Source organism: Mauremys reevesii, linkage group 1, assembly GCF_016161935.1.
Source record: "Mauremys reevesii isolate NIE-2019 linkage group 1, ASM1616193v1, whole genome shotgun sequence".
NCBI classification, from domain to species: Eukaryota; Metazoa; Chordata; order Testudines; family Geoemydidae; genus Mauremys; species Mauremys reevesii.
The window spans coordinates 329,068,789-329,089,551 of record NC_052623.1 but is presented as its reverse complement, the minus strand read 5'-3'; the positions used below and the strand labels follow the sequence as shown (position 1 = coordinate 329,089,551).

The following is a 20,763-nucleotide window of genomic DNA, read 5'->3' as shown; positions in this document are numbered from 1 at the left end:
AAGACCTTTAAGCCAAGAACAAAAGGGGAGCGGGACTTTCGTCTCAAGCAGCTCCTAAGAGAGGCAGCTCTTACTCCTTCGCCCTCGGCATCGAGCGCTGGTCAGTCTTCAAGAACCGCTCCCTCGGCACCGGATCGCCGGTACCGCCAAGGCCTCTCGGCACTGGCCGTCGCCGGCACCGACATCCGCTCAGCACGGATCCCTCTCCTGGAGGATAAAGAGGCACAAGACTCCTGCTGCGTCCGAGCCTCCTGCTCCGCAGCCCGAGCGCTATGCTAAGTCGGACCGCCCGGCACCGTCACCTCCGGCCACGCAAGAGCCGTCGAGTCTGGTGCCTGAAAGCTCCCCAGTACGAGCCGTGGTTGAGCTCACTATTAAGCTGCGTCAGAGCCGCCTGCTCCGCAGCCCGAGCGCTATACTGCGTCGGACCGCCGGCTCCGATACCTGCCGTGGCACCAACAATATCGGCACCGTCGCCTCTGGCCACGGAAGAGCCGTCGAGTCCGGTGCCTGAAAGCTCCCTGGTACGAGCCGTGGTTGAGCTCACTATTAAGCTGCGTCAGAGCAGCCTCCTCCGCAGCCTGAGCGCTATACTAAGTCGGACCGCCTGGCTCCCCAACCCCCGGCACCGCCGGTGTGGGTTATATAGTCGATCGGCAAGCCTGCCTTGCTCAGACCACCCCGTGTCGGCACCGCAGAGTGGCACCGTTCACGATCGCGGTCCCGCAGATGTTCTCGGTCCCGTCGCCAATCTAGGTGCCGACGCTGCTCGCAGTCCCGGCACCGTTCTCCACTTCGGTACCGGTCTTACTCGCGGCACTGATCAGCGTCCTGTTCACCGGCCTGGTACACTTGGCGCTGATCCAGCTCCCAACACCGCTCCAGGCACTAGACTCCCGTAGCCACTCCCGACGTTGAGCCTCAAGATCTCAGTCGACCTCCCGGCACCGCTCCGGTCGCAGGTCCTGTTCTCACTCCCGGTACCGGTATGCCTCCCGGTACCGATACCCAGTGCGGCGTCGAGCGACGTCAGCTAGAGAGGGAGACTCTGCCAGGGCTTTTCAGCTCCTCCATGGCCATCCAAACATGCATCAGTGTCGTCCCGCGCGGGCAGTTCATACGCGCAGGACTGTGATTCGGATGTGCACACCAGAGTCTTCCAGGTGCCCCAGCCCCAGGACCCTGACCCCCATCAGTGGTCACCCTGTACATCTTGGGCATGCCATCAGGCCAAAGGCGTACCTGTGATCCCATCGCGCTCTGTTCCGTCAGAGCACTGGGTACCAGAGGCACAGTTAGTCGTCCCCCTCCAACCGGTACGGAGGAAGCACCGGTTCAGCCACCGGACTCCCAGTCCCCAAGGATCAGGAGGTCGTCCAGGGCCGCGAGCCCACACAGGACCCGCTTGTCCCCGGCCTTTCTTCCTCCTCCTCCTCCCTAGATGAGGCGGTGGCAGGAGCGTACTCCTCGGGCCCTCCTTTAATCGACTTGGGGGCCCATCAGGACCTCCTGGGACGGGTGGCACTCAATATGAATCTCCAAGTGGCGGAAGTCTCGGAGATACAGGATCCGGTCGTAGACATTCTGTCGGCTGTCGCCCCCACTAGAGTGGCCCTACCGTTCATTCCGCGGTCAAGGCCAATCAGGATACCATCTGGCGATCTCCAGCCACTATCCCGCCCACGGGCAGGGCAGTCGAACACATGTACATGGTATCCTCCAGGGGCTACAGGTACCTATATGTACATCGTCCCCCCTGCTCCCTTGTCCTCCAATCCATCAATGAGATGGAACGCCATGGCCAGCAGGCACCAGCCCCTAAATCCAAGGAGGTTAGGCAAATGGTCTTACTGGGCCGTAAGATTTACTCGGCAGGGGCCCTGCAACTTCGCGTAGCAAACCAGCAAGCCCTGCTTAGCCGCTACTATGGGCGGCGGTGGGCAAATTTAGAGAGTCGGTTCCTCAGAACTCCTGTCAAGAGTTCGATGCCCTCCTGGAAGAAAGGAAGAAGCTGGCGAGAGCTTCCCTCCAGGCCTCGTTGGATGCAGCTGACTCCGCTGCCACGACTCTGGCCTCGGGTGTTGCCACGAGGCGCATTTCATGGCTCCAGTTATCGAGCCTTCCCTTGCAGCTGCTGCACACTATACAGGACTTGCCCTTCAATGGCAAAGGCCTGTTCTCTGAAAAACTGGCCCTAGGCTGCAAAGCCTAAAGGGCAGCAGTGTCACTTTGCGCTCTCTCTCAGCATGCACACGCCGGTGCTTCAGCGCCGACCTTTCCGTCCCCAGCCTCACCGCTCTTACCCTGCGCCTAGACAAAGACAGGGCTTTGCCAGCGAGCGTGGCTTAGGCGGTCGTAGGCGTCAATCAGGACCCCAAAGGAGCCAAAATTAGGGTCTTTCTAACCACCAATGGGGCAAAAGCCTACCCATCCTCGTCCCTCTTAGGGACCCCTCTCACGAGCGATTCCTCTTGCAAGAGGTATGGACGCTGCTCTCCATCGGAGCTATAGAGGAGGTACCTAAGGACAAAAGGGGCAAAGGGTTCTACTCCCACTAATTCCTAATCCCCTAGGCGAAGGGAGGTCTCAGACCTCTCCTAGACCTGCGGGAACTGAACAAGTTCATGATACAGCTGAAGTTCCGCATGGTATCCATGGGGACCGTCATCCCATCCTTGGATCCCGGAGACTAGTATGCCGTCCTCAATATGAAGGGCGCGTATTTTCACATCGCCATTTCTCCTCCACACAGAAGGTACCCCCGGTTTGTGGCCAACCGTCATCATTTCCAGTTTACGGTCCTCCCGGTTGGCCTCTATACAGCCCAAGTGTATTCAAAGTGCATGGCTGTAGTCGCCGCCTCTCTCCGCCACCGTTGGATACACGTTCTCGGTATCTAGACAATTGGCTCATTCGAGGGACCACCAGGGCCCAAGTTACCAGTCATGTGGGCATCGACACAGACCTATTCCTGCGTCTAGGCCTGATGATCAATATAGAAAAATCCACTCTGATTCCCACACAGGGAATAGGATTCATTGGGGCCATCCTGGACTCCAGTCTCGCCAGAGCCTGCTTACCTCAGCCTCGGTTTCAGGCGATGGTAACAATTATACAAGGTCTACGGACCTTCCCGACAACTTTGGCTCGCACTCGCCTAGGTTTCCTGAGTCACATGGCTGCCTGCACGTTTGTAACCAAACATGCCAGGCTTCGCCTCCGTCCACTTCAATCGTGGCTCACCTCGGTGTACCACCCGGGCAGAGATAGCATACTCATGGTCATCTCGTTCCCCCCGAGCATCCTAGGCTCCCTCGACTGGGAGTCGACGCCCTCCCTGGTGTATCCAGGGAGGCTGTTCCATCCACCTCACCCCTCGGGGTCCCTCATGACGGACACCCCATCTCTCGGCTGGGGTGCTCACCTGGGTCAGTTTCGCACTCATGGCCTTCGGTTGGCTCAACAGCTGGCCTTGCACATCAATGTCCGAGAGCTGAGAGCAGTCTGCCTTGTGTACCAGGCGTTTCAGCAGCACCTGCAAGGCCGTTGTGTCTCGGTGTTCACGGACAACACAACGGCCATGTATTACATAAACAAGTACGGAGGAGCACGGTCCTCCCCTCTTTGCAGAGAGCTATCCAGCTCCGGGACTCCTGCACAGCCCACTCAATAGACCTGGTAGTGTCCTTTCTCCCAGGGGTCCGGAACATTCTGGCGGATCGCCTCAGCAGATCCTTCCTATCTCACAAGTGGTCAATTCCTCCGGACGTTATACATTCCGTTTTCTGGAAGTTGGGCTTTCCCCGCATAGCCCTCTTCGCTGTCGCGAGAACAGAAAGAGAGAGAAGTTCTCCTCATTCCAAGGCCTGTTCCCGGGCTCGATCTTGGATGCTTTTCTGATGCCGTGCATGAGCCATGTGCTGTATGCTTTTCCACCGTTCCCGCTGGTTCACAGGGTCTTGCTAAAACTCCACAGGGACAGAGCGCACCTGATCATGATCGCTCCAGCGTGACCCAGGCAGCACTGGTACACCAGGTTGCTATACCTGTCGGTAGCCAACCCTATTCCTCTGCCTCTTTGCCCAGACCTCATAACGCAGGATCACGGCAAGCTTCACCACCCAGACTTGCAATCTCTGCACCTCACAGCATGGCTGCTGCATGGCTAAACCGATCCGAGTTACGTTGTTCTGCCTCGGTTCTACAGGATTCTCCTGGGTGGTAGGAAACCTTTCACTCGGTTAACGTATCTGGCCAAGTGGAAGCGTTTCTCCTGCTGCTACAAAACACACAATGTTTCTCCCACCGAGGTCCCGATCCATTCCATCTTGGACTACCTCTGGTCTCTCAAACAGCAGCGCCTGGCGCCAGCGAAGAGTGGCCGCTCCGTATTCTTACACCTTGTGGTTTCTAGGTTCCTCAAGGGCTTGGAGTGTTTATACCCCCAGTTGGCCCCCACCAAAACCTGGGTCTTCAACCTGGTTCTAACCAGTTTTATGACTGCCCCATTCGAGCCACTGACAACATGCTCGCTGATATACCTGTCCTGGAAGACAGTTTTTCCATGTAGCCTTTCCATCGGCCAGACGAGTCTCCGAGCTTCAGGCTCTCACGATGGACCCACGGTATACTGTGTTTCTCAAGGACAAGGGCAGTTGTGACCACGTCCGGCCTTCCTCCCTAAGGTGGTGTCGGCCTTTCATATCAACCAGGATGTCTTCCTTCCGGTCTTCTTTCCGAAGCCACACTCATCATGAAGGGAGCAACAATTGCCCTCCCTAGACGTCCGTAGGGCACTCACAATCTATATCGAGCAGACAAAGCCCTTTCGTAACACCCCCAAATCTTCATCATACTGGCATACCGGACGAAGGGCATACCTCTCTCCTCCTAGAGGATTTCATCTTGGATGATGTCGTGCATCCGCACCTCCTGTGATTTGGCCATGTTCCATCAAGCCACCTTACTGCAAATTCCACCAGGGCTCAGGCTTCTCTGCTGCCTTCCTGGCTCACATACCCTTCCAGGGGATATGTCGTGCAACTACCTGGTCCTCGGTCTACACCTTTGCCTCATTGGTCCAAGAGTCCAGATATGATGCAGCCTTTGGCTCAGCAGTTTTGCATTCTGCAGCATCTCACTCCGACCCCACGGCCTACGTAAGGCTTGGGAATCACCTAACTGGAATGCATATGAGCAATCACTTGAAGAAGAAAAGACAGTTACTCACCGTTGTAACTGTTGTTCTTCGAGATGTTGCTCATATCCTTTCCAGACCCGCCCTCCTTCCCCACTGTCAGAGTAGCCGGCAAGAAGGAACTGAGGGGCGGATGGGTCGGCAGGGGTATATATCCGGTGCCACTCCAGGGGGCGCCCAGCCGACCCACCGAGTGTTGCTAGGGTAAAAATCTTCCGACAAACGTGCACGTGGCGCGCACACACCTAACTGGAATGGATATGAGCAACACATCTCGAAGAACAACAGTTACAACGGTGAGTAACCGTCTTTTTTAGATTGAAATTGGTTTTTGTCTTTCAGAGCATATATCAAGATGTATCTTCTGTATTTATGTCGCTTACCAGTCTTTTGTGCAAAACTAAGAGTGAACAATGTTATTCCAGTAATTGAATTCATACATGTGCATCCCAGTCTCGAAATGGCAGTATGGGGCTGAATGTCAGAAGCTGTATATCAATTTGTATTGTGATGTTATATTCATTTTTAAGTGTGTGCGGGGGGGGAATCTTTGATGCTTAAAAAAGTTAACATGCTGTTTTAAATATTGAAATTAAAGTACTTCTGATTGTGAAGTAGTTATGAATGGAATCCTCTGTCATACTGCCAGTGTCACGCATAATGTCTCACTGCATCAAGTTGGCTGCTATTTGCATTAGGGTCAGAATTTCCATTTGTAATTCAGCACTTTATTTTGAGTCATTCTTTATCTATAGCAAGAGGTCCTTTTCTTTTTCCTCATCCAGTTTTCTTTATAATCTCTGATGCTTACTTTGGTTATTAGCTTCATAATTTCTTCCATTGTTGATTACTCTTTATAAAAATTAAATGGACTAAACATAATACACACGTATTGTGGAGGCACTGATACTAGTTCCATCGTTAAAGCTTATTCGGCCTTTAGCCTTTGACAGGATGTTAAAACCTATATGGAACTGAAACACTGGGTTGGTTAAAAAGTGTCAGATTTAGAGGATATTTTAGTTGTAGACATAAAATACACACCACACACACACCCCACACACACACCCCACACACATGTATGCGTATATTTCCAAATATAGCCAAGCCAAACTTTAAAAAATAGATATGGTTATAAGTCCATATTTAGGCACTTAAGTAAGCTACTGAACTTCACTCAGTATTTTAGAATATTAGAGATCCTATTTAAGTGCCTAAATGTATTTGGGCCAAGATTTCAAATATTGGTCTCTAAAGATAAACCTTTAATTCCATATTTAATAAGTTTTCTGACTTTCCAAGAGGTTGAAGTCAATGGAAAGAGCCTAACATTAAGCACCCATTTATTTATTTTAAATCTTGCATATATTGCACACACACAAAAAGATTGTTAAAAGAATGTTATTTAGCTTGTAAAGTCAAGAACTCAAAAGTTAGGAAATGCCAGTTTTATGTTTGACCATGCAATCTTAATCCACCATCCTGTATGTCCATCCTGTGCACAGAATCAGTGGTTCTGTGTAATTAAAAAAAAAACTCTCTCTCTGTAGAAATATGTGTGTGATCAAGTAATTAACAACTGTACATAATGCCTATTCACAAACTTGAAGGGGCAAACTTGAAGTTAGGTGCAAGTATTTATGTATAACCAATTTTTTAAAAAAATATTTGATTATATTATGTAAAATAATTTAGCATTCTAGCCACCCTTCTTTAGTTTGTTCCTCTTCCTGATCTATTAAATTCATTTTGCCTTATCTTAGAAAGAAAGCACTCCTTTACAATATCTTGGATGTTCATTTCCTTTGTGAACAATGCATAATATCAGCCTGTGTACAAGAGAGCTACATTAACTCACCGATATCAAAAGTCAAGATTTCCAGTAGTGAAGCATTAATGCAAAATGCAAGCTGCTGACCCACCTAATACCATGGGATTGATGGCTCTTTACTTATTTCTCATTGTTATTTTTTGACAGTGAGCATGATATTAGAGATCATTTAACCAGAGCTACGGCAGCAGTGGTATCTAGCCTCAGGTCACTTCTGCCTATTGAGATTTGCAAGTCAGCCACTTGGAATTCATGACTTTTCAAAAGGCAGTTTTCCTGACAATGCATTGTAGAAGTTATGTACCCAGACTAGCTGCTGAAGTGCAGTGTGATGGTTCTTGGGGTCCCCAGAACTGAGTCACCCTGCCTCCAGCATGAGGGAGACTTTCTTGTGCTTGACTGGGTGTCAGTTCCCTGACACCACCAGGCTATGCCATCCCTGACTTTGCCATGCAGGTTCAAAAACAGTGTAATCCAGTCCCTGAGTCCCTTTGAAGCATTCACCTGGAGTGTCCAGACCCTTCTCCACTGAACACTCATGGAAATACCAAGTTGACTGTCCCCAAGTGTACACTCCATCTTGTCTGATGCAACTCAAGATCAGCTCCTAGCTTAATATCACAGCACTTAAATATATTTTATAGTGAAAACTGTAAGTTTATTATCAAAGATTCAAAAGATAGTAAGGATAATGGGGACAAAAGGTTACATATAAAACTAAGTCATAACATGTTTTCTAGAGATTAATCTTAACTATTAGGTTAGCCTACTGTCTTCTGAAATTTCTGTCACCCAAAGCCTTTTGCAGTGTCTTCAGCCCAGGCTGTTTGTGATATCCCATTTTTATTAATATTCCCAGGAACAGGATTTTCCTAGTATTCCTAGGTACTTCTCTGTTCCCCAAATACAGCCCAGTGAACATTTTGAAGTGTATTTCAGGATAAGGTTTTCTTCCCCCAGTGTGTGTTCTTCCCCATGAATTTCATATCTCTCTTGTGACTTCATATATAAATGTGCCTCCATTGTGTTAAGGCTTAATTTACATGCTGACAGAGATAAAAGTGAGTAAACATCTTTTGACTGACAGGAAACTGGTTTCCTCACCTTTGCTTTGATACAGAATCTAAGAACATATTTTCAGTTTATATACATAGCTCCTTACATAGTATATGTACATACATTTCACAGTGACATTTATAACCGGTGTGGCTTTCATTTAAGACTTTGCAAGATATTCTTTGAGATAGAATTTGCATACCAGAATCAGGATATTCTTGTAACCCTTTGCCAGTTGGCATTGAGAGGTTATTGGGTCACATGTAACTTCTACTTAAATCTCCTTTTTTAGGCTTTGCATGTATCTATAAATGTTAATTTTAAGAAAACCCCCACCAATGCATATTTAAAGATTTTGTGCTAAATCAGTTGGTGTATGTTAATGCATGCCATGCCACTTACAATTTCCATGATAATAAGGGACAAATTTATAAAATGGTCTAAAATAGATGCATCAAAGCCAGTACTGTGCGCATTTTGTTGGGTATTGCTAGCATCTTATATATCTTACAGATATCTGATAAGTGGTAAGTTACCTTACCAGAAGCTGTCTAGACATGTTTTAGTTAAATAGATATTTTAACATCAGTAGTTTTTCATTTGTACCTCATTAATTGACTGTATTCTTAGTGCCCAAGAATCTCCTCAACAAACAAGCACAAGATTTACTGTTATTTAATAAAATCAAAACTAGTACCTGTAATAGATGATTTCCATCAAAAAGATTACATTGGTATTTATTGCCTAATGATTTTGAGTAAATAGTAGGGCTGCAAAGCGATTTAAAGAAGTAATGGCGCGATTAACAAAATTAATCACGATTAATTGCACTGTTAAACCAGGGTTTCTCAAACAGGGGTCGCCACTTGTGTAGAGCAAGTCTCTGGCGGGCTGGGTCGGTTCGTTTACCTGCCCCGTCCGCAGGTCCGGCCGATGGCGGCTCCCAGTGGCCGCGGATCGCAGCTTGAGGCCACTGGGGTCTGCTGGAAGCAGTGGCTAGTACGTCCCTTGGCCCTATTTGAGAAACCCTGTGTTAAACAATAATAGAATACCATTTATTTAAATAGTTTGGGATATTTTCTACATTTTCAAATATATTGATTTCAATTACAACACAGAATACAAAGATTTCAGAGTAGCAGCCGTGTTAGTCTGTATCCGCAAAAAGAACAGGAGTACTTGTGGCACCTTAGAGACTAACAAATTTATTTAAGCATAAGCTTTCATGGGCTACAGCTCACTTCTTCAGATGCATAGAATGGAACACACAGACAGGAGATATTTATACATACAGAGAGCATGAAAAGGTGGAAGTATGCATACCAACAGGAAGAGTCTAATCAATTGAGATGAGCTATCAGCAGCAGGAGAAGAAAAACTTTTGAAGTGATAATTACGATGACCCATAGAGGGTGTGAGGAGAACTTAACATAGGGAAATAGATTCAATGTGTATCTAATTTGCATATTAATTCAAGTTCAGCAGTCTCTCTTTGGAGTCTATTTTTGAAGCTATTTGGTGCAAAATTGCCACCTTCAAGTCTGTCACTGAGTGGTTAGAGGGTTGAAGTGTTCTCCCACTGGTTTTTGAATGTTATGATTCCTGATGTCAGATTTGTGTCCATTTATTCTTTTGCGTAGAGACTGTCCGGTTTGGCCAATGTACATGGCAGAGGGGCATTGGTGGCACATGATGGCACATATCACGTTGGTAAATGTGCAGGTGAACAAGCCCCTGATGTCGTGGCTGATGTGATTAGGTCCTATAATGGTGTCACTTGAATAGATATGTGGACAGAGCTGGCATCGGGCTTCGTTGCAAGGATAGGTTCCTGGGTTTTTGTTCTGTGGTGTGCAGTTGCTGGTGAGTATTTGCTTCAGGTTGGGAGGCTGTCTGTAAGCGAGGACTGGCCTGTCTCCCAAGATCTGTGAGAGTGATCCCTCAAAACCTTCATTGTTATAATGAACTTCAACTTTGTTTACACATCAACGTCTGTGACTGGTCAGCAATGTGAAGTACACTGGAAAGAGGTTAAAAAAAACCCAAGTTTCTCAGGTAAGTGCTACTTGTAGATACCAAACATATCACTGCTCATCGATCTTCTATTTTCAGTGGTGTGTAGCGTCTACAAGTAGCACTTACCTGAGGATCCTTTTCCTTTCTACCTCTTTTCCTATTTTGTTAATGGTTAGTATGATATTTTTTGCTTTAGAGCATGCCAAGGACTCAGTAAGCTGGAGCAACCCTTATGTAGCGAAGCAAGACTCACTGGCGCTGCACCTCCTGCTGGTCGTCTTGAAAGTTAGCTCTTGTCCAGCCCGGAGCACCCTCTGCAGGCTGGTGTCTCACCTGCCTTAGGGCCCCCGTGTCCCTCCCAGTGCCTCTTTACCTTGAGGTTCTGCCCCAGCAGTACCCCCACTCTCTGATTCTCCCCTCCCAGGTGAACCTCCAACCCTAAGCCCACCTCGCCTCAGTGGTTACTGCCAGTCATCATATAGCCCCTGTTCACTGGGGCAGACTGCAGTGTAATGGCCACTCATCATTGACAAGGGGGGTTTGGACCTGCTGCCTTTCCTTGCAGCCCAGTACCTCTCTAGGCCTTCCCGTCAGGCCACAGCCTGGGAGGTCACCAGGTCTGAGCTCCCCAGCTCAGCCTACCCTTTTCCCAGCACTGCTCTGTTCACGATACCCTTTGCTTCTTCAGGCAGCTAGGTCCATCTCTCTCCAAAGCTAGAGACTGACTCAGCTCCTGGCTCACAGCCCTTTTATAGGGCCATCTGTGGCCTGACTGGGGTGTGGCCCCAGCTGTGGCTGCTTCCCCAGTCAGCTTAGCCTTTCACAGGAGCGGGGCAACTGCCCCTCCATACCTTATATATACTATTCAGCAGGAGGATGAACCTAGGTAGGGCACCTCACTGTAGATGTTTTCAAGTTTGACACAACTGAATGACCAGAAAAAATATAGGATTCCCTGAGTGGTTTGTGGGTTTTTTTTGTTCATTTGGAATGGAAATTCTATGAGAACAATGTTTCTTACTGTATTCTAGAAGTTCTGCTTGTAGTCCTGGCCAAAACCAGGGAAAAAAGGTGTGTCAGATCTCCTAATTCTGTAAAAATTTGGTATATTTGAATTGAGGGTAAATTTACTTCAATTTTTTAAATAGGATTAGCTTGTACTAGAGATGTAAGAACACAGTTTTGGGGAGAGAGCACAGCGTAGTGATACATACATGAAGGGATGGTTTCTTGACTTGTATAAAGCAGTTTTATACAGTATATGGCCCATAATTTAGGTTAAAATGTCTCTTCAGAATAATTGATTGTCGTACATTACAGACATTACAGAAAGAGATGTGGTAGTGAGAGTATTGCTGGTTTGGAGTAACTTGGAAAAGTGTCGTATGTTGGTTAATTTGAACGAGGGAGTCTCATGTGTCTCTTATTTCTCATTTTAATGGAAATATGGAAGCAGCAAAAGCTCGGTCACCTTCAGCACTATGGCAATGTGCCTTCATTTGTGCTGCGGAGAAACCATATTTAGACAGAGACATAAGTCAATTTCCATGCTTATTGACTTTTTGGTATTTCTGCTGACACTTGCTAACGGTTATATTATTTACTGCCATTTGTAGTGGTGGATACTGGAAACTATCCTGGGACCAGCTATTCATTTCCCTTTGATTTTTAAATAGCTAATATTGGTCACTATCAGCCTGCACAAATTTGAACCATTGAACCAATAGGAAAAGCTTTCTGTCCCATTACTTAGTCCCAACTCTCCAGTCCTATATTAATATTAATAATATATTAAAAGATTCATAGCTAGTGTTTTGAAATGTTTTGGTGTGATTTTATATTATAATGTCAGAGGAGTTGCATAAAAGAGTAGATTGGCTCAATGTGGGAATACATGAAATGTTCTAATTAGGTGAATTTTAGATCACGTTAATAGTTTAAGTCAAATCAAAAGTACTAATAATAGGTCTAAGTTTATGAAAGATGAGCCCTTGAATAAAAATGTAAGCATTTTCTTACCATTGAAAATGGACCGATAAGTAAGACTAAACAGATAATGATATTGAAAAGACAGTGTATAAAATTGTATATAATTGTATAAAAGCATGCATGAGCAATAATTTTGACTAGCCAGCTCCATCAATGCAAAAAGTAGGCAAAAATACATCATAAATGATCCTTGATTGAAGTTCTTTCCTTCAGAATCTTAATTTCTGAAATCTAGGACTTAGTCCCACCTTCCAATCTTATACCGCCTTTTTTACAATCTATAAAATAACAAGTACATATTAATGCCAGACCTTTGCTGTACATTACAGAACACATTACTACAGCAAATGTCATTAAGAAGTACCTGATAGCTGTGGGAAGTCAGTATATCGTTATGCAGATTATACTATTTGCAACAACACAGCATGTAGTATTGACAAAGAACTTCTAAGCAGTCTGCAGTGGAAATCTATTAATTTGTCACATTTTCTCAGTGTTTGTCCTCCTTTTCCCATTATTTAAAGTGTGGGTCCTATCTTATGTAAAAATGGCAAATTCTTACTCAATAAATCTGTCCCCTGTGTGTATTCAGTAATATTCACTGATTTTTAGTGACATAAATAAGATTTTGCTACTTTGACTCCTGTTAGCACTGCAGGGTGAATATATATAGCAGGAGAAAAAATTGCCAGATTCATTTTTGGCTTGCATATCATTGACAGAATGGGTGGACTCTTTGGGTCTGTAACAGTTCATCCTCCTCAACATCTCTGTTGGTTTGGGAATTATTAATTATTTCTTTTTCTTGTATACAGTGTAATTGCATAAAAGGGAAAGAGAAGGGGTGGGTAAGGTTATATCTTTTTATTGGACCAGCATCCGTTGATGAGCGAGACAAGCTTTTGAGCTTACGCAGAGGTTTTCTGTCCTGAAGAAGAAGAGCTCTGTATAAGCTCAAAAGCTTGTTTGTCACACCAGTGGATGCTGATCCAATAAAAGAGATAAACTCACCAACCTTTTCTATCTTTTTTTTTTCTTTTATGTCCTGACCTCCTTTGGTTTTCCTGTGGTCATTTGTGTCTCCTTTGATAGATCTTCTACCCTTTCTTCCAGACTATGGAAGTCTCAGATGGGCTCTTGGTCCTCTTCTCTCTCTACATTCTATCACAGGGTGAGCTCATCCACTCCGACAGCTTCAAGTGACATCTTTATGTTGATAATATACAAATCTACCTCTCCATTTCCAACCTATCTCCCTCAGATCAAGCCTGCATTTCAGCTTCTCTGTATGACTTCTCTCCAGAAAGTGCATGACTTAAACATAATATAACTAAACTGAGCTCCTTGTTTTTTCTCATAAACTCTTTCTACTTCCCTCATTTTTTGTCCCATTCTTTTTACAGCAGCACCTACCTGATACCAAAGCTCATAATCTTTGGTTCTTCCACCTTTTCTTCTCACATTCAGGCTGTGTCCAAATCATGCTGTTTTTTCACAGCACATTTCAAAGATCTCTCCTTTTCTCTGAGTCCGAACAGCTAAAACTCTTATCTCTTGTTTTGACTACTGTAATATCCTCCTCTCAGGCTTTCTGAACACCCACAGATTCTCTCTTTAGTCCATCCAGAATACAAAATTTGTTTTCCTACCCAGTTGATCTCACTATGAGTCACTATTTTACCCATCAAAGATTCTCTGTACTTTGCTCCATGCTGTGACACAGAGGCTCCTTAGCAAACAGTCCCCTGTTCTTTGAAAACCACTCTCATCTCAGACCTGACAAACTCACTACACCATTTAAAACTTCTATTTGCATTAATTTCTCTCTCACATGTGCATGCACACACATTCTGCAAAGCAAAACATGCATAAAGTTTAGATAAAAATTCCCTGATTAAATAGTTTTATACCAGTAGATTACAAGAACATTGTACAACAGTGGACTTCACTTCAGACATATTCCTTACCCGTGCTAATCTAAGTAGTCTCAGTATTTGAAACTTTCCAAATGATTCTTTGAAGCACACCAAACAATGCTGCTGTTATCCTTTTTAACACTACCACCATTTTCCTTAGGTGACACTTCCATTGGACCAGTGATGGAACAGTGCATCTGGCAGACTGGATCAGTTGGATAATTTAATATGTTTGAAGCTCCATGTAAGCAGTTTAGGTCATTAAGCCAGTCTGATTTATGTACTTATGAAAAATTAAGTAGCTCCTTGAAGAACTTTGGAATCATAAAGCAAATGTACCAACCATGTACATTTATGTACAAACTACCTTGTCCATATCCTGTCTTGTGCTTGGCCAGTTTCCCTTTTAAAGGACTATGTTATTAATGATAGAAACATAAATATTTAATGCAAGAATTGAATCATCAGGTCTTTATATTTATTGCCAGTCTAAAAATCATGTTGGATCCCACATAAATATGTCTACTATATCTCTTCCTTTAGTGCTGTAGAGGCTTAAAGTACATCAGGTGTCTGTTCTCAACAGTAATATCTAATTATCTTCATTTCAAACTAATGAGTAATTATCTTCTTTTTAAATTCCGAATCGGTGCTAGTTTATAAATCAGTCTGAAATGGGGCACAGCAATATTAAACAATGTAGTCTGCATCTTTTCCTCGAAAGGCTGCTCACATCGCAAGCAGTTAACTGTGTCTTCCTACCAGGGCCGGCTCCAGGGGTTTTGCCACCCCAAGCAGCCAAAAAAAAAAAGCCGCAATTGCGATCTGCGGCAATACAGCGGGAGGTCCTTCGCTCCAAGCAGGAGTGAGGGACCCTCCGCCGAATTGCCGCTGAATATCTGAAAGTGCGGTCCCACTCCAGAGTTGCCCCAAGCTTCTGCTTGATAAGCTGGTGTCTGGAGCCGGCCCTGCTTCCTACCTAAATTTGGCAACTGAAGACGGAGTCTTCCAAATGTCAGTTGAATTCTTACATACCTAATTATTTTACTCATTTTTGGCTGTTCTTCACTGTTTAATTGGAACACCGTGGTATGCCTATTTATTACAAAGCTATGTTAAAGTAACATTAAATATCCTGCCATTAACCAGTGAATAAACTGAGGTTCTAAACTGATGCTGTTTTATCCGCAGAGGCAATATTTTTAGGGATAGATCTGGTTTCAGTTGCCCCATGACCGTGCATGTGGCTTGAATTAAACATGTTTACTTTCCAAATCTTGTACTTTCATTGATACCCCTTAAAAAAAAAAAAGTTCCACTTATCAGCCCAGAGAACTGTGTAGCATTTCATCACTCCAGAAATCCAAAAAATTCAGATCTCTGAACAAAACAGCATAATGGAACAGACACCGAGGGTGAAACTTGTTACACGGTAGTAATTATGGATAACTGCAAAAAAAATAATGTATTCACTAATTAAACTCCAAGTATTTTAAATTGAAAGCAAGGATTTGACTTTCTTCACATGGAATGACAAATTGTTTTTTGTTTTTGCCTTTTTGTTAATTTATTCAATTTGAAAAAATATAGGAACTTGAAAAATAGTGTTCATTCCTGTATTCATCTTTGTTCTGCCTGTTCACTGCCTCACTCATAGTACCCAAATGAGATGTTAAAAAAAAATGCAAGTTATCTTATATGTGTAATGTGATATTCAGGCACTGTGCATCACATTCATCCCAGGGGAACTCTATTGCCTTATTGGATTACACCAGGGATTAATGTATTTCCCTGAGACTAACCAATTTTCAATCTAACACAATATAAATTCACAAGTTACTATACCTATAAAGTATGGACTAAAAATAAAAGAACTGCCTGAATCATAACTACAGCATCACTATCTATCTGTTCTACTGTATTCATGACTCTGTAAACTACTGAATCATTTACAAATAAAATGAAAATAGCCCCTATGGGAACCATATCTTTCAGAAATAGTGATTCAGTGTCTGGCTCTGCTGTCTTTGAAAGCCACAACCATGGTAATAACATGAAACAAGATAAAGCTCAGTCCAATCTGGGATGCATGGGTTAAATACTGTAACTGTTTGCCACAGTACAGAGAAAAGTAGAGCTCTATTTCTTTCATACACACACTTTACAGAAAAAGAAAATATACTTTTATAGACTGTTCTTAGTTCACATTAGCCATAGCACTGTGGAAAATTCTGCACCAATTAGCCATCTTCATGTATAGTGGTTCAGCATCATTTTCTTTTATCACCTAGTTGTATTAACCAAGATTTTGAGAAGTGATGTTTGGATGCCCAATTTGAAGGTGGCAGCTAAAGGACAACAGCACCCTACCTACAGGATGAGGAGTCATGCACCTGGTGAATCACTACCAATCTACACTGGTCTTGACAATTGACATGTTAGTCCCCATACGGTCCCTTTCTTCCCATCTCCCACACAGGTCTCTCTGGTTTTCTGACACCCTGCAATGGACAGAGAGAGAGAGAGAGAGAGAGAGGAGGAAACTCAAGCACCAGTTGCAGGAAAAGGACAACTCGGACAATATGAAACATAATGCATTCCTCATATCCTGTGCTGATGGTGTGTTACAAGCCAAGAAAATCTTCCTGCCAGTGTCCATTGAGGCTGCCAATTCCTACTCAAGGAGTGGTAAATAGCTTCAATTCTGAAATCCTAGAACCTTCATCAGAACCGAACAGCAAATGTTGTGAAGAATTATCATCCTACTTCGCTGAAAAGATCATACACATTTGAGAAGTCTTCTCAAACACTATGGGTCCACCCTGATGATATCCTCCAGCCAACAACCCACCTGCATTCCCAAAATGAGTACATTCACTCCTCAAGAAGTTCTGGACACCCTAAAGGAGTCTTTACCAAGACTTGGTAATCCAACCCAGGCCTTTCTTGGCTTGTGAAAAAGAGGCATGACCAATTAGTGCCATTCCTGACCCAAAACAGTAAATGCCTCATATACAGAAGGAATTTTCCTTTTTCTTTCATTATACTAACTGAAGTTAACGTTCTAGTCCTAGCACTATCTGGATTCAGGCCAGGACATAGAACTGAAACAACCTTAGTGCTACTGATGAATGATCTCCTTATGTCAGTGACTAGAAGACACACAGACATGTCATTCTCCTGGACCTGTGTACAGCATTTGACACTGCTGACAGTTTGATTTTGCTGTCTTGCCTGTGAGAGATGGCAAGGTCCAGGGTAATATACTAAAATGGTCTGAGTCCTTACAAGAAAGACACACTCAACAAAAAGTAATGGAGTTCCACTCTCTCTGGTCCTTTTCAACATTCACATGCAACCATTAGTTGAACTAGTCAGATGACATGGACTGAAGTGCCAGCAATATGCAAGTGATGCATAGCTCTAGCTCTCCTTCATCACACAAAACTACACCATTACCACCAAGACGGCCCAGTGCTTTAATGATCATTTGGATGAGCTTCATGGATGAAGAAAAGCTGGCTGAAGCTGAAATCAATCAGAAAAGAGGTGATGCTGGTGGACAAAGGAAAGTCTTCTGAAAGGCTTGCAGCCATGGTGCAGTCTCCATTGACTGAAGATACACACCCACAGTTAGTCAATTAAGTCCATAATCTAGGAGTACTCTTGGCTTCTTAGTTGACTCTGACTCACACAGCAGCATCTGCAAATAACACTTTCTACTATATCTGCTTGGATAGGAGATGCCATCCTATCCTGGCAGATGAACACCTGACCTCAATTATTCAGACTGTCTTTGCTTCTCGGCTGGATCACAGAAATGCAGTATACCTGCACATGAAGCCTTCAGCATTTAGGAAACTCTAACTAGTACAGATGTTGCGGAACATCTCCTCAGCAACACAGGCTATCAGGAACACATCAGACCTGTCCTTTGCTCTCTACACTGGCTTCCCAAAGAATTTCATCAAGTTCAGAGTCTCAGTCCTTATTTTCAAAACACTCTGTGGCCTGAGCCCAGGATATCTAAAAGATCATTTAAAGCACCAGGATGATGACAGTGGTTGACAACTATGCTTTTCTGGCACAATGGAACACTCATCTCATATGTCCACAGACAGAAATGTCTCCAGGAATGGTCTGAGCCTGTGGAATGAATTCCCCCAAGAACTAAGGGTCATCACAAATCTCACAATTTTCCACTCTAAGTGCACAGCACATTTCCTTGACCTTGCCTTCTCTAATATAAACACATAGCAACAGGCATATTTACATTTTAAAATATAAATAAATAAAACTATCAAAAAAAGACACTCCATTGCACATGTTTCTTCATCTGGAGAAGTGATGAGAGAACAAACAACATATAGCAGATGTGTAGTCACGTTGCTTAATGCACTATTGGAGGGCACTCAGATACTACTGTGATGAGCACAGTATAAGAGTCTATATAGAATGGAATAGATTTCTGAAAATCAGGCCCCCTTTAAGATAGCTGAAGTTGAGCACCACAGAATGGATCAACTTTACAACATTATATGGTTATATATTTTTTTCTTAAGCAGTTGTGCACTATATATTAACACAAGCAGTATTAATACAGAATAGAGCCTGATTCTCATATACTAAGGTCACTTTACACCACTCAAGAAGTGTAATGGGACTTCTAGAGTGAGCATAAATTACATTTACTTAATTACATTTAAAGTCATTTTATTCTTCCAGAGTTGTGTAAAATGACTTTAGAATAAAAATTAGGCTAATAATCATAGAATCATAGAAATATAGGGTTAGAAGGGACCTTGAAAGTTCATCTAGTCCATCTCACTGAGCTGAGGTAGTACCAAGTATACCTAGACCATCCCTAGCAAGTGGTTTTTCTCACCTGTTCTTTACCTCCAGTAACGAAGATTCCACAGCCTCCCTAGGTAACCTGTTCCAGTGCTTAAGTATCCTTATAATTGCGGCAGTTTAAGCCGATTACTTCTTGTCCTATCTTCAGTGGAGATGAAGAACAATTGATCGCTGTAGTCTTCATAAGCCTTAATCAGTGGGCGGGGCATTCACTCAGGCCAGGCAAGGGCTTTATAAAGCCGCGCACAAGCGACCAGGGAGCTTTGCGAACAGGGGCTGCTAACAGGGAGTTTCGCAAGGGAGTTCTCCAGGTGAAGGAGGAGCTAATACAGCATCTGTGGGGTAAGTGACTGTCTGTAGTGTGTGTTTGTTTGTGTTTGGGGGTTACTTGCTGTGTGCTGAGCTTGTGTTTGTCAGTCTGTTTGTTTGTTTGTTTGTTTGAGGGACCGTGTGCTCTGGCTGGCAGTTGGAGGCAGGTTTGAAAGCTCGAAGCCTCTGGTAATTGGCTGAGCCTTAATCAGTGGGCGGGGCATTCACTCAGGCCAGGCCAGGGCTTTATAAAGCCGCGCACAAGCGACCAGGGAGCTTTGCGAACAGGGGCTGCTAACAGGGAGTTTCGCCGGGGAGTTCTCCAGGTGAAGGAGGAGCTAATACAGCATCTGTGGGGTAAGTGACTGTCTGTAGTGTGTGTTTGTTTGTGTTTGGGGGTTACTTGCTGTGTGCTGAGCTTGTGTTTGTCAGTCTGTTTGTTTGTTTGTTTGTTTGAGGGACCGTGTGCTCTGGCTGGCAGTTGGAGGCAGGTTTGAAAGCTCGAAGCCTCTGGTAATTGGCTGAGCCTTAATCAGTGGGCGGGGCATTCACTCAGGCCAGGCCAGGGCTTTATAAAGCCGCGCACAAGCGACCAGGGGCTGCTAACAGGGAGTTTCGCAAGGGAGTTTGGAAGGGGAGTGGGAAGGGAGTGGGAACCCCTCGCCGGCCATAACCCCTTCCCTGTAGCCCCCCCTAAAATCCTAAAACCTATAAACCAAACTACATTCCAAAACTACTTTCTGTAAACCAGCCTTTCACTAACTAGGAGACAATGCAGGCAGAAGCCCAGCAGCAGAGTGGGGGCTATCCAGTTTATTGCGCTGAGTGTAGCATGTATGATTACCTGCCCTGTGGGCGGGTTGCGTATGTGTGCAGTCGGTGCAAGGAGCTCCTGGCCCTCAGAGACCATGTACGGATTTTGGAGGCCAGGGTGGCGGAACTGGAGGAGCTGAGAGAGGCAGAGAGGTATGTTGATGAGGCCTTCCGGGACACTGTAGAATTGTCCCACCTCCGCTTAGACAGCACCTGTGCTGTTGAGGAGGAAGAAGGGCCCAGGGAAGTAGAGCAGTCAATGGGAGCAGAGGGAAACCTTCCCGTAGTTGGGACCCTCCTTCCAGATGGTGCTGGGGTTGCCTCTCGCACTGAGGTTGCCTCTCCGGGGGAGGGAACTCCAGTTTCTAGGAAAAGGCAGGTGTTAGTAATGGGAGATTCGATTATTAGAAATGTAGATAGCTGGGTCTGTGATGACCGGGAGAACCGTATGGTGACTTGCCTGCCTGGTGCGAAGGTTGCGGATCTCTCGAGGCATCTAGATAGACTTATGTGTAGTGCTGGGGAGGAGCCGGTGGTCGTGGTACATGTAGGTACCAATGACATAGGCAAGGGTAGGAGAGATGTCCTGGAAGCCAAATTTAGGCTGCTAGGGAAGAGACTGAAATCCAGGACCTCTATGGTGGCATTTTCAGAAATGCTCCCAGTTCCACGCGCAGGGCCAGGTAGGCAGGCAGAGCTTCAGAGTCTCAATGCGTGGATGAGACGATGGTGTAGAGAGGAGGGGTTCACGTTCATTAGGAACTGGAGAAACTTCTGGGATG

At 44.9% G+C, this 20,763-nt stretch overlaps 1 protein-coding gene across 6 annotated transcripts in view; it reads left to right on the top strand.

Annotated features, from left to right (window-relative positions):
• TBC1D22A (TBC1 domain family member 22A) overlaps positions 1 to 20,763 on the top strand; it is a 421,974-nt gene that overhangs the window by 262,823 nt on the left and 138,388 nt on the right. Inside the window, exon 12 of one of the 6 annotated variants that reach the window (XM_039515263.1) lies at positions 14,166 to 15,317. The exons of the other annotated variants lie outside the window; for them this stretch is intronic. Within the exon in view, the coding sequence (XP_039371197.1) occupies positions 14,166 to 14,189 (24 nt within the window). The 3' untranslated portion in view covers positions 14,190 to 15,317. Of the gene's footprint in view, positions 1 to 14,165; positions 15,318 to 20,763 lie in introns of those variants that run through there. 6 annotated transcript variants of the gene reach the window in all.